The sequence below is a fragment of the Cyprinus carpio genome, chromosome A23 (assembly GCF_018340385.1).
Source record: "Cyprinus carpio isolate SPL01 chromosome A23, ASM1834038v1, whole genome shotgun sequence".
Classification (NCBI taxonomy): domain Eukaryota; kingdom Metazoa; phylum Chordata; class Actinopteri; order Cypriniformes; family Cyprinidae; genus Cyprinus; species Cyprinus carpio.
Genome location: NC_056594.1, coordinates 17,348,128 through 17,360,238, shown reverse-complemented (window position 1 = coordinate 17,360,238; position 12,111 = coordinate 17,348,128). Strand labels below are relative to the sequence as shown.

Sequence of the window (12,111 nt, the reverse complement as noted above, 5' to 3'; positions counted from 1 at the left end):
CTGAGGCATGTATTTTTAGCAGGACTGTAGAAGTTAAAAGTATGCGATTAGTTAAACAGGTTTACCATCATACATTTTTCTACACTTTTATTTCATCTGACAACAACCATTTTATTCTGTGATTTTTCTAAATAATAGGAGAAGTTATTCTCAATCAATTCTCAAAAGGATTTTTTTATTTATTTTTTAGCTTTTAATACAATACAGATTGTCAAAGCAGCTTTACAGTGTCAAATAGGAAAATAGTTTTTTCAATAATGCAAGAGGACAATAACAAATAGTCAATTTTCAGTTAAGGTTTCACTTTTAACAAAAGTGAACTAATTTGCATTATTGAATGATGGAATTTAATAAATAATCAAATAAATAAGGAACACGGAACATGTAACTATGGAAAAATTGATAAATCACAATTCAATTAAGCTACTAATTTATTAATTTCAACTGGTTTACTTACTAATCCTTTATATAATATTGATTAGCCTATTAAATGCATACATGCTAAGGTAATCCCCCCCCCACCACCCACCCAAATTTTAGGTTCTGTACAAATGCACTAAATGGGAACAAATTCAGTGCACAAACTGTTATAACTGCAGTTGTTGTGTAACATGCACAAAAGGGGAAAGTCAAGCTTTAGACGGTCACATCTGAGCTACCTGCCTTTAGCTTGAGGGATTTGAATTAGGCTACAAGAAGCTCTTCTCGCCATCGGTCGTGCTTCAATAAGCCACGGCGGAGTTGTGACGGGTGATTAAAAGGTTGCTGTGCATGGTTTCTTACATTCTGTAACAAGGGCTTTGGAGGAAGAGACAGTCCATAGGGACACCGCTTCACTGCGGACCTTGCAGCTGTAACATTAATCAGACTTCATCCAACAACAAAAAAATTCATGCTATTTGCTTTCTCAATAAATGTTCAGTGTCTTATTGTGCAAGATTCATCAGTGCAAGTAATTCCCAAAAAAATCTTTACTAAAACTCATCATTTACTCACCCTCATGTCAATCAAAAATAGGTGAGTTTCCTTCTTCATTCGGATTATTTCTACGGTACTTTTAGGAACTTTTTGGAGGTCACTGTATGGAAGAGTCCATTATTTTGTCAATTACTGCTCCACCAATGAAAATAGTTCCAAACAAAGTCCAAGCAGTGTCAACAATTGCACATCTCCAAACACAGTGGTGGTTCATTACTGAATGAATTAGTGTTTTTGAATGAATCTGTTTTTGAGTAAATGACTCAATTATACACCACTAATGTACAGACTGATACGCAAACAAGCAAAGTGATGAGTGTATAGGAGCGCTCTTGAAATGCTGCTCGGTCAATCAAAATCAAGTACTGGAACTGGATCTGTTGTATAATTAAAATTTTAATCAGTCACAACTTTCAGAATGTTAATTATTTTCTGCAGTTTTAGATTGACTCAGTGAAGTTTTAGGTATTTTTAAAGGTATATTGTAGTTATAAATGGTCAGTGACACTGGACAGTTCAATGATTCAGGACAGATAATGATAAAACTTCACTCCTAACAAAACACTGTTCTCATCTAAGCTGAAAAATGACAAGAGCGGCTGCCCTCCCACCTTGTCCCAGTCTGTCTCTACTTTAGTTTTCCATTTATCTAATTCTATTTTCAGGTTTGTTTCATTGAAAGAGCTAAGCAGACAATGTATCGGTCTGCACAGATCACAGACGAGAGAAAGATCTCATTTCATTTGAAATGTTTGCTGCAGACTAATTAAATGCAGTATTTATTTGAATGCCCTCCTAGGTGATGCTCATATTGATGATTTGTTTGTGGACCCTGGAGTCAATGCCAGTCGCTGCATTTGTGTCTTGCTCTACATCCAAATAAATAACAAGCTGTCATGCAATATTCCAGTAGCACTTGATCTGAGAACTCGCGTTAACACACACAGCTCTGAATTGGCACAGCGGGGGTCATGGAAAGGCCTCGGAGCAACTGGCAACCAGCTCCTTTCAGTCAATCGAATGAAAATAGGTTCCATCTCTCGGCCTCACTGGAGAAATGCAGCAATACACTTTGTGGTCTGACTCAAGTGTGTGGTGATGGATGGTAGAGATAGGATGGGACACGGAATGCTTAGGGGCTGAAAAGTGTGTTTGTAACCTATGGGGGGAAAATCTGCTTAAAAATGCTCCCCTGAAGACTCCCTCAAAGTCTGCTTTTGAGAAAAAAAAAAAGCCTTGAGCAGATTATTACTTTAATAAAACAGAGTCAAAAGCAATATGATAAAACAAAATGTTCAAATAATGCAATGTATTTTTATTAAAATAATAATAATAATTCAAAATTACATTTACAATTAATTGTTATCTAAATATTTTTGCCTTTTATTAATGTATTATAATATTTATTACTATTAATTGTAACTATTTATATGGTAATAATATTTGTAATACATTTAATTATTTAAATACTAGTGGTTTTATTTTACTAATGATTGCTATGAAATAATTTATAATTATTATAAATTAGATGCATTGTTTAAACATTTTTCATATTTATTATCATTATTGAATATGATATATATTTGATAACAACATGTAATTATTATTTAAACACTGGTGCCTAAATATTTAATATAATATTTATTATGTAATAATTATATTAAATACATTATTATTAAATATAAAGATCTATATTTTATTATTATTATTATTATTAATAACAATAATACATTTAATTATTAATATTACTTTTAATTATTTAATGTAAATATTATTATTTTATTACTATATATTTTAATATTTACATTGTATTATTATTAGTAGTAGTAATTTAAAGTAGTTTATAAGTTAAAAGTTTATATTTTATTATAGTTATTATTAAATAGAAAGTTATATTATAATAATAATAATAATAACCAATCCTGATTAAGACAGATGCGTGTAAACCTGATGTGTGTATGAATCTCTGAACTTTCACATGAAAATAATTTAAACTGCATTGCAGGAGCAGCAATTATTGAGCAGAGCAACCCGCAAACTCTCGCACGCCACAACATATATTCGTATTATTTATAGTATCTCAGAGCTCATATGAGTGCTGATGTATTTCTATATGTGGACAGGCGTTCTGAAACATCTGTTACAAGAGCATGCACTGGCCTGAACTGTCATGCACACTTCAACACACACATGGGGCATAAGCCCTTGAGGCTGCAGTGATGCTGATGGCAGAGCTGGGGATTTGGGGGCAAATTTAGCGCTAGGAGCAACAGCATTAAAAGTTTTGGGCAGCCTCTCAAAAAGTTCAGCCTTGACACAACAGCCCCTGCCGCCCCAGAGCATCAATCCAGCATCAGACATGCAGGGCTAACTAGCCTATTCCCTTCTCCCACTCTCTCTTTCTCTTCACTACCATCGTTGTTTTTTTTTTATCTCCTTCTATATCTCCTCCATCTCTCCTTCAGCAGTTGCCCACAAACCTCTCTTTTCTCTTCCTCTCCTCGTGTTAAATGCAAGGGATCTCCAAACATCAATCACCATCAAAGTCGGTGCATCTGGCCCTGGCTGTAAATGAGCAGAAGATCCCGGTGCAGGGTGGAGCGTGCAGGATGGAGGAATAAGCCAATCTTGGAGTGATTATCCCAGACAATGCCCAGAGAAGCGTGGATGCCCCCTCAGATGGAGAGCACAGGGTTTGCTCCCAGCACAAATGGATCACCCGTCTCCCGCTCCTTCTCTCTGTCTCTCTTCATTCCAGGGCATGATGCTTTCCCAAAGTGAAGTGTGTCAAGCGCAAGAGAGAGTTTCTCTAATAAGGGCTTCTATAGCTTCAAACTGCTGTCTTGGAGCTGCTATGATGAGAAGACCCAACTTTGATCTGTTCTTAAAATTGAGATTTTTTAAAAACGGTTTACTATTTTCATATACTTTAAAATATTATTTATTCTTGTAACGGCAATGCTGAATTTTCAGCAGTCACATGATCCTTCAGCAATTATACTAATAGTCTGATTTAATGCTCAAGAATCATTTCTTATTTGCATCAAAATTATATTATTATATTAAATTATATTAAACTATTCTGTGATAAATATTTAATTTCTTTGAAATAGAAATTTTTGTAAAATTCTAAATGTCTTTACTTTCAATTTAATGTGTCCATGATTAATAAAACTTCAACACACACATACACACACACAAGCAATAATCGCTACATCTGCAAAGTCCTCAAGCTCATTTAGCTTATATGCAAATATATGTTTCCTTGTACTAAAACCATATTTAGTAAAAATCATTGTCTTCAATGCCACAGCTTAGTGTGTTTAATTGCTTGAATTAAATGCAGCCCGATTTTAACAAGGTCGACTGCTTTACATTCACACCTCTGGTAGGCAAAGTATTTTTTAAAGAACTGACAGGTAACAAGTGTTGAACGAAGAAAAATATTATCTAAAGGTGACTCACCTCAGCAAGTGTTACTTATAATATAATAATAACTGACATGTCTATCATTTAAAGGAATTGTGCACTCAAAAAGAGAAACCTCTGTCATCATATACTCATCCTCATGTTATTATTAACCGGTTTAATTTGGTATTTTCTGTAAACACAAGATGATATTTTATGTTTTTATACATAGAATGTAATTATATGATACTGAAGCCCTGCAACACTTTCTGTGAGGTAAATAAAGAATTTAAGTCATTAAATCACTCAAAATCTTCTCCTCTGCTGTACAGTAGAACTGCACTCAAACAAATATTTTTTTCTTTTCATTTTGGTTTGTATGAAAAAGATCAACAATAACATTCAGCTAAACTACATTTATGTTCAACAAAGAAAGAAAGTCATACAGGTTTGGAACATGAAAAGGTGAGTAAATGAATTTCCAGTTTTGAAACACTGCTCACTTTTCTTCCATATCACATTTCTTATGGTCAGTTTTGTTTTCATGTTCACTTCGCCCACTTTTTGTATAAAGGAAAGCCACATTAAAAGCCAACCTCTCTTTCCAGCAGGTACAGACCTACTGTAAAGCCTTGCCTCTGGCCCACAAAGTGAACAAAATTCCCAAGGCTTTGTGTACATTGAGAACGATGTTCGATTAGCCAAACGAATACCATTGATCTGGATTTTGTGTTTACCACCTCCTGCTTTTGTAGCAATACCTATTCCCTGCTAATGTGAGAAGTTGGACAAAGACGCAGCATGAAACTGCACACACACAAAATTGCTTGATCAAACTGCATTGAAAACCCTTTTATCAACATTCTCAATTCAGAAAGACTCAAGGCAAAGAAAAAAAAAATGGGCAAACAAAAAGGACGTTTTTCAAACCAGAGTACATGTGCTGCTATTAGCAATTAAATTCGACACTTGCATTCTACAGTTACTATACAACACAGATGAGTGAGGAAGTGAAAGCAATAAACCACTTGCAGCAGCACACGGCAGGCCAGATCCACATCCTGGTACTGGTAGCCATTGCCAAAAGCAGTGATTATCACACACTATCTGTGTGCATTGTGTACTAGTGAGCCTGCAACCCATCCACACACACACACTCTTTTTCTCTCTCCTTGCGACTGGGGGTGCGATGGAGTGAATCCATTATTCTGCTGTTGCCTGGCTACAACTGAACATTAAAAGTAAAACTCCTGGAGAATTAACACCTTGAAAAGGACACTTTCACCAACAGCGCTGCAGCGAGGGCACCGCGGACCAACACAAAACACTTCAGCCCTCGTAAAGTCTGAAAATACTGGAACCCAGTATTTAATTTTGTCACCTTAAAGGGATAGATGACCCATGACATCATTTACTCAGCCTGATGTCGTCATTACATCTCTGTATAGTTGTTTTCTTTTGTAAAACACAAATGAAGAATGTGAAAATTAGGATATTTTCAAGAATATTCAAGTCCAAACAACATTGGATTCCACTGACTTTCCACTGATTTTTCAAAATATCTTCTTTTGTGTTCCACAGAAGAAAGCACGCTGTTTTCTATCATACGCCGTGCGCATTTTTGATAATGTAAGAAGAACGCAAACGCACCAGGGTTTTGAAAAAATCAAGTAAGTGTGAAACCAGACCAACACTGCGGGGGGCGTCTGGAACAATCACACTCAGGCTCAGACTGCAGCAAATGTGCTTATTGTGAAAGCCCCCTAAATGATTACAGAATTTTTTTATTTTCTTGAACTGTACCTTTAAGTCCACAAATTATTTTAATCAAGGTTTCTTGCATGAATAACAACTAAAATTTTTCTCTTTCTGATCTTTAGGGGGCGTTCACACTGACAGCGATTTATAACAACAAAATTACTACAAAGTGAGGTTTGAGGTGACGTGCTAAAGACCACTGCCATGAGATCAACTCTATGCAAGTGCATTTTTAATTTATTAAAAGTTATTATACAGTTTTTTTACTATGCATCCTTAGACTTCGTTTTATTAGTATATTTACATAATTATTTTTTATATTTATAAATTAAGTTGAAAATAGATCATTAGTTAAAATGGATTCAAATAATTTAATTATTTTTTATATTTAAAGTCATATGAAAAAGTTCATGATATATATATATATATATATACACACACACACACACACACCACACACACACACACACACACACACTGTGTATTCTCAGTTCAATAAACTATTGATCACGTTTTTAAATGACTAGATTACATTTTTTAATTAAAGTTATTATAAAGCATGTCAGTGCTATATTTATCTTTCTTTTTATTAGTATATTTATACCATGCAATTCTTTTATATTCACTTAGATTTTTATATTTGCTTAGTTTTTCAATGCCTGCTGGACAAGTATATGCATGCTGAACTTACATTTTAACATTACAGTACATAAATGAATTTTGATTGTGCCCCTAAAGTTCAACTGAGGTCACAAATGCTTCTAAACAAAAATGTTACCCTAGAGTCCAGCTAAATCTTTGTGGTTTCTTACCTTCTTGGCTGCATTGATGCACTGCATGTACTCTTTGGCCAGGTCTGAGCACTGAAGCGTCTGCTCACGGTTCTCTCTATAGCAGTTCAGAATCTGAGCTTGCAGGTTCGAACACACCGGCTCCACGTTACGTTGCCTGTGAAAAAGGTCAGAGGTCTGTGAGAGGCAGGTCATGAGGGCTTATGTGTTTATCTAACTGCAGAGGGATATTGCTGCACACATCCTGGCAGGATCATACATGCAGTGACAGTAAATATTTTATATGAAGCGCAACCAAAAGACAGGCTCAGCTGTAAAATACAGTCGCATGACTCACTCATTTCCTTTCCTTCCTCCCTCTCTCTCTCTCCCACCCCTCCCTCAGTTCCGCTCTTCCTGTGAATGGTTTAGTAGAATAAATGAATGCGGGGAGACAGGTTAAACTGAATTACCGGCAGAGTGGATATTCATTAATAACACTAGTGTCAAGAGTGGCAGTGACTAGAACAACTATGATAAATAACCCAGCAAGCGGGAAGGAGGTGGAGGGGGTGAACAGACCCAACAAACTCCTCGGTACATCTGTACAGTAGACCCTGAAGGCAAAAAAGAGCTGCAAATAACCTGTCATTCATCCTCACTTCAGACAAACACCTTCACTCAAACTAATAATGCGAATCTGAACGGCCATTGTTGAAATGACTGTTTAAATGACAGTTATTGACTCAGATAATGAAATCGGTGCAGGAAATGTGTATTAAAAGACAAAAATGAGTGTTTATAAAGCAATCTACCCAATCATGCTAATCATCCTCAATGTCAGTTTAAAAGCTCAATTTTTTTTTTAATACAAGTATGGATTTGGATAATATATGTGCCACTCAAAAATGTATTTTAAACTACTAAAATAAAACAGCGACAACAAAAGCTTTAATAAAAAGATTTATCCATCTAGCTAATCAATCTGTTTGTCAAGTCAACAAAAGATCAAGTAGCTAGTTCTTACATTAAATTAATAATGTACAACCAACCAGCTATTGTAGAATTAATTATTACAGTTACTGAATCTGATAATGTAAGTGGTAAGAAATAAAAATAAAATATATAATAAATAAAATTAATTTTTGTAAAAAATTTAATTATCATTTGTAAATAATTATGAAAATAATAATTTTAAAAAGTAAAAAAAATTACATCTATATAGTCAAACCAACCAAACTTGCAATAGCTCTAATTATGACACAACAAATTAATGGCATGCAATCAGTCTGCTGTTTTTTTTTTGTTTTGTTTTTTACAAAAATAAAGTTTTATTTGTGCAACTATTTTTTACTAAAAAAAAAAAAACAAAAAAAAAAAAAAATAAAAAAAAAATCTAAAGCAATAAAATGAAAGCAAAATGACAAAAAAAAGCTTTCATTTTATTATTTAATATTTATTATAATTACCCAATCAAGCTACTAACACAAAAAGGTCAGATAGCACAAATAATGTATGGGGTATTCAATGTAAACAATCTAAGGCAATACCAGTAAATTTAAACTTAAAAAGAATGAGCTACTTAGGCGTCACACCACAAAAATGTATTGACTACTGATGGCTTGACTGATAAAATGGATAATGTTTGTGGAAAAGAACTGTATCTTTGTTCAAAACATATCCTAAACCTACAAAACAGTGCTTTATAGTGTAATTTAACCAATTTAAGCTAATTACTTTGGCCGTCAGGCTGACGAAAGCTTGGCTAGTCAGGTGTCATGTCGAATATCACTGGACTGATTAAGCAAAGTAAATCCATGCATCCACCTTCAGCTTCACCGAAACTGCGGCTTTTAGACAATCGACTGACATCCTGCTTAATTGAAAGGCGATTTAAAGGCTCTATCCGGCTTAGGTTTCACTTGCAAGTTCAATTAAATCATCAACGATTGCCATCAATCTGACGCAGGGTAGAGATACGTCAATCCGTTGATCCCTTTTCAAGCTGGGTTGTATGTCTTATCATCGTTCGGGAAAACCAGACGTGGCCGAAAGGTGAAGGGCGAAGGAAAAAAACTTCCATCAATAGCACATCTGCACCTGTTAGAGGGCCGCCACATATCAGATCCCGTATTTTTTAATCAGCCGCCGAAACCGTTTTTTGTTTTAATTACCCTGCGAAAGGAAGAATGACTACTGTAGTCACATTCTTTGCTCCGGCAGATAAGAAACTCTCCTTTAATTTAAAATAAACTGCCTTCATCAGGAACGGCAAAGGCTTCTGATAGAGCAGAGGGTTTATTAAAGCAGTCTGAAGCAGAAAATTGGCTTGCTCAAACCCGGGCTGAACTGAATTGAACCAAATTGAAGGTGAGGTCTTTAATAAAAATATTAGCTGAGCTGCTTACCAACTGCTCTGCTTTGAAGAGCACAAGCCATGCCTGTTTAAGGGCGTGCTCATTTCCTCATTTTACATCTGTAAATAAATAACACGGCGCTTAAAGATTAAATGTTAATTACCAGAATTTCGTCTATTATTTGTAATCTCCTTAACGGAGCAAAGTACTACAGAACAAAGCGCGACTTCAGAAACCTTTCCGAGGCGGAAACGCACAAAGAACAATTCAGAAATATGGAAATGAAATGCAAAGAAAAAAGCAACTACAAAAGATTAAATTAGCTTAAAACACATTCTGTGTGTAGGAGCATGTGCTCGTAAACTTGAAGAGACAAGCTCATTATTCTCAAGCTAAGGAGCCACGCTAGCTGAAAATTGGTAGATACCAAAGACCACGCAGAGGTTTAGCTTCCGCTCACTCATTAATTATTTCCAATCAGCTCTTGTTGATAAGAGAAAACAAGACTTTGGAATTACCGCACTACAGAAATCTCTGCAAGCCGCGACTCCAACTTGGATTAGCGTCTGAATGCTTGAGAAAGCGAGATAAACAAATAATAACTAGATGAGAACACAAAACACAAAATCAAACTTGATATAACACATAGGTCACAGGGCTTTATCAGCTCAGAGTTCAGCTCGACATGTTTTCCCGAATCGAGGCTCTAAAATTAACTAGATTAGAGCGCCAGTGCATTGACCTCGCTCGAGCTCAGCTGGCAGATGAGAACCTCGTCTTATCTCGTCGACTCTCCTTCCAGGGGCTCGCTCTCACACTGACAGCTTTTCAATTGACTGAGCCTCCTCGACCGCATCCCTTAACCCTCCCGTCCAATCTCAACTGTAGGGGCCGGCGTTTTTTTTGCAGCAATGGGCCCCACTTAAACTTGACAAGGCGAGAGAAGGATGGGAGGAAGAAAGAGATAAAAAGAGAGAGAGAAAAGAGAACAGAGGCACACGGAGGGATCTGACAAAGCTGATAATTACTCCCGTAGCCGTAGTCCACGTTTGCTAGACCGGCGGGCCACAGTTCTGCACCTCTCTCTGGGGTAACGGCCTCTGAAGTGCTGAGGTGTCACTTCTCTTGCCTCTAGTCAATCAGCGCGTGGAGCTCAACAGTCACGCGTGCTTCCGTAACCTTCGGCCGGCCGTGTGGAGACAGGTGTAGAGAGATGTTACTCTGGTTTGACAAGGTGAGGGGTTTGTTGGGTGCAGGAATGGTCTGACTTGTCCTCAAGGCAGGAGGTCACAAAGCAATGGTGCAGAACTCTCCTAAACATCACACATTCGCAGTTTAATCCAACTTTCGGAATAACTGGAATTCTCCACTTATGCTTGCGTGTGTGTGAGGGTGTGTGCTTGTGCAAGGACAGTCAAATGATGAACAATGTTTATTTGACTTCACTGCATGATATGCAAATCAAGTAATCTTACTAATTACGTTTAGCAATATTTAGCAATAAAAGCTCCAAAAGGATATTTCAGATGAAAATGTATAAATAATTAACATTTAATAATACAAATTTTACGATAATAAACACTATAAAAAATTAACAGTGGCAATGCTAATATTATTGACACTAATATGATATTATTTTATAATATATGCATGGCGAGAAACAAGTGAAAAATTAGGAAAAGTAAGTACATAAATAACCACAAATAAAAACTAAAAGGTTTTTAAAGTTTATGTTGGTATCTAAATATTAATGTTAATACAAGTCTTACAAAATTACTGGGTTAAACTGACAGCCCTAGTATTCTCTATCATGGTGGTTTAATTTATACTTATTTAAATTGAGGAAAAATTTAGTTCAGTTTTTTTTTTTTAATACAGCAATGAACTACTTTATTTCAGTAATGAGAATCACCACTGAGAATAATGGGTACTAAAAACAAGTCTACAGTAAAATGACTGTATGGCAATAAGAATTTTAATGTATACATGGTCACAAGGCATCAGTTTTTTCTATGTACATTCTTTCACAAGCGTTCTTTCTTGGGATGGAACATTTCAGTTAAAGCCCACATCACCCCCAATTACAGAAGAAAATGTTAAGATAAAATCCCAATGCAAATCTCTCAAAGCAAAGCGTCTGCAAAAATATACATAAATTACCCATGATGACAATGACTCATCAAGGTCAAATAAAGTTCTTCATTCATCTGAATAAACAAAGCAAGGAGAGCATGATGAGAAGAAAATGCCACAAGACAATTATCATCAAAATTCAAACCAGAAACTTCTAGCACGTGTGAAAAAAATATTTCTTGTGTGAAAAAAACAACAACAAAAAAACCCCACTGGTTTTTACTTTGATTTGGGTTGCACAAGGGTTGGGTTGAACATATACTGTACTGTGGCTGTGCTAAAGCAAGCCTCATGACACCACAGTCTAGTCGTCCCGAACTTTCACCCACCCTTCCAGCCAACAGCTCCTCTAATGAGGGTCTTTCCCCTGAGAGACCGCAAACAACATCCATCGCAAAAGAAAAAAAAATAACATCAACAAATGCCTGACTAAGGCAATATAATTGGCTGCCATAGAGCAGGAAAGTTTACTGGGAAGGGAGACCAACCATGATGCTGGTCAGATGCATTTCTTACTGTTCTTTTTCTTCACTTCATTCTCTTAAAGAGATAGTTACATTTTAATACAAAATTAAAAACTGTGTGACTATTTACTCACCCTCATGTTGTTCTTTAAAACTGTACGTTTTCTGTGGAACACACAAATAAACCGAGAAATTCAAGACCAGCTACAGTTCATAGTGACTGATGCAGGTTATCCATTTTAT

The 12,111-nt window shown here is 35.8% G+C and overlaps 1 protein-coding gene across 1 annotated transcript in view; it reads right to left on the bottom strand.

Annotated features, from left to right (window-relative positions):
* Positions 1–12,111, bottom strand: part of LOC109048121 (coiled-coil-helix-coiled-coil-helix domain containing 6a) — a 54,685-nt gene that overhangs the window by 9,047 nt on the left and 33,527 nt on the right. Inside the window, 1 exon segment of the mRNA XM_042713504.1 lies at positions 6,957–7,092. Coding sequence (XP_042569438.1) covers positions 6,957–7,092 — 136 coding nt within the window.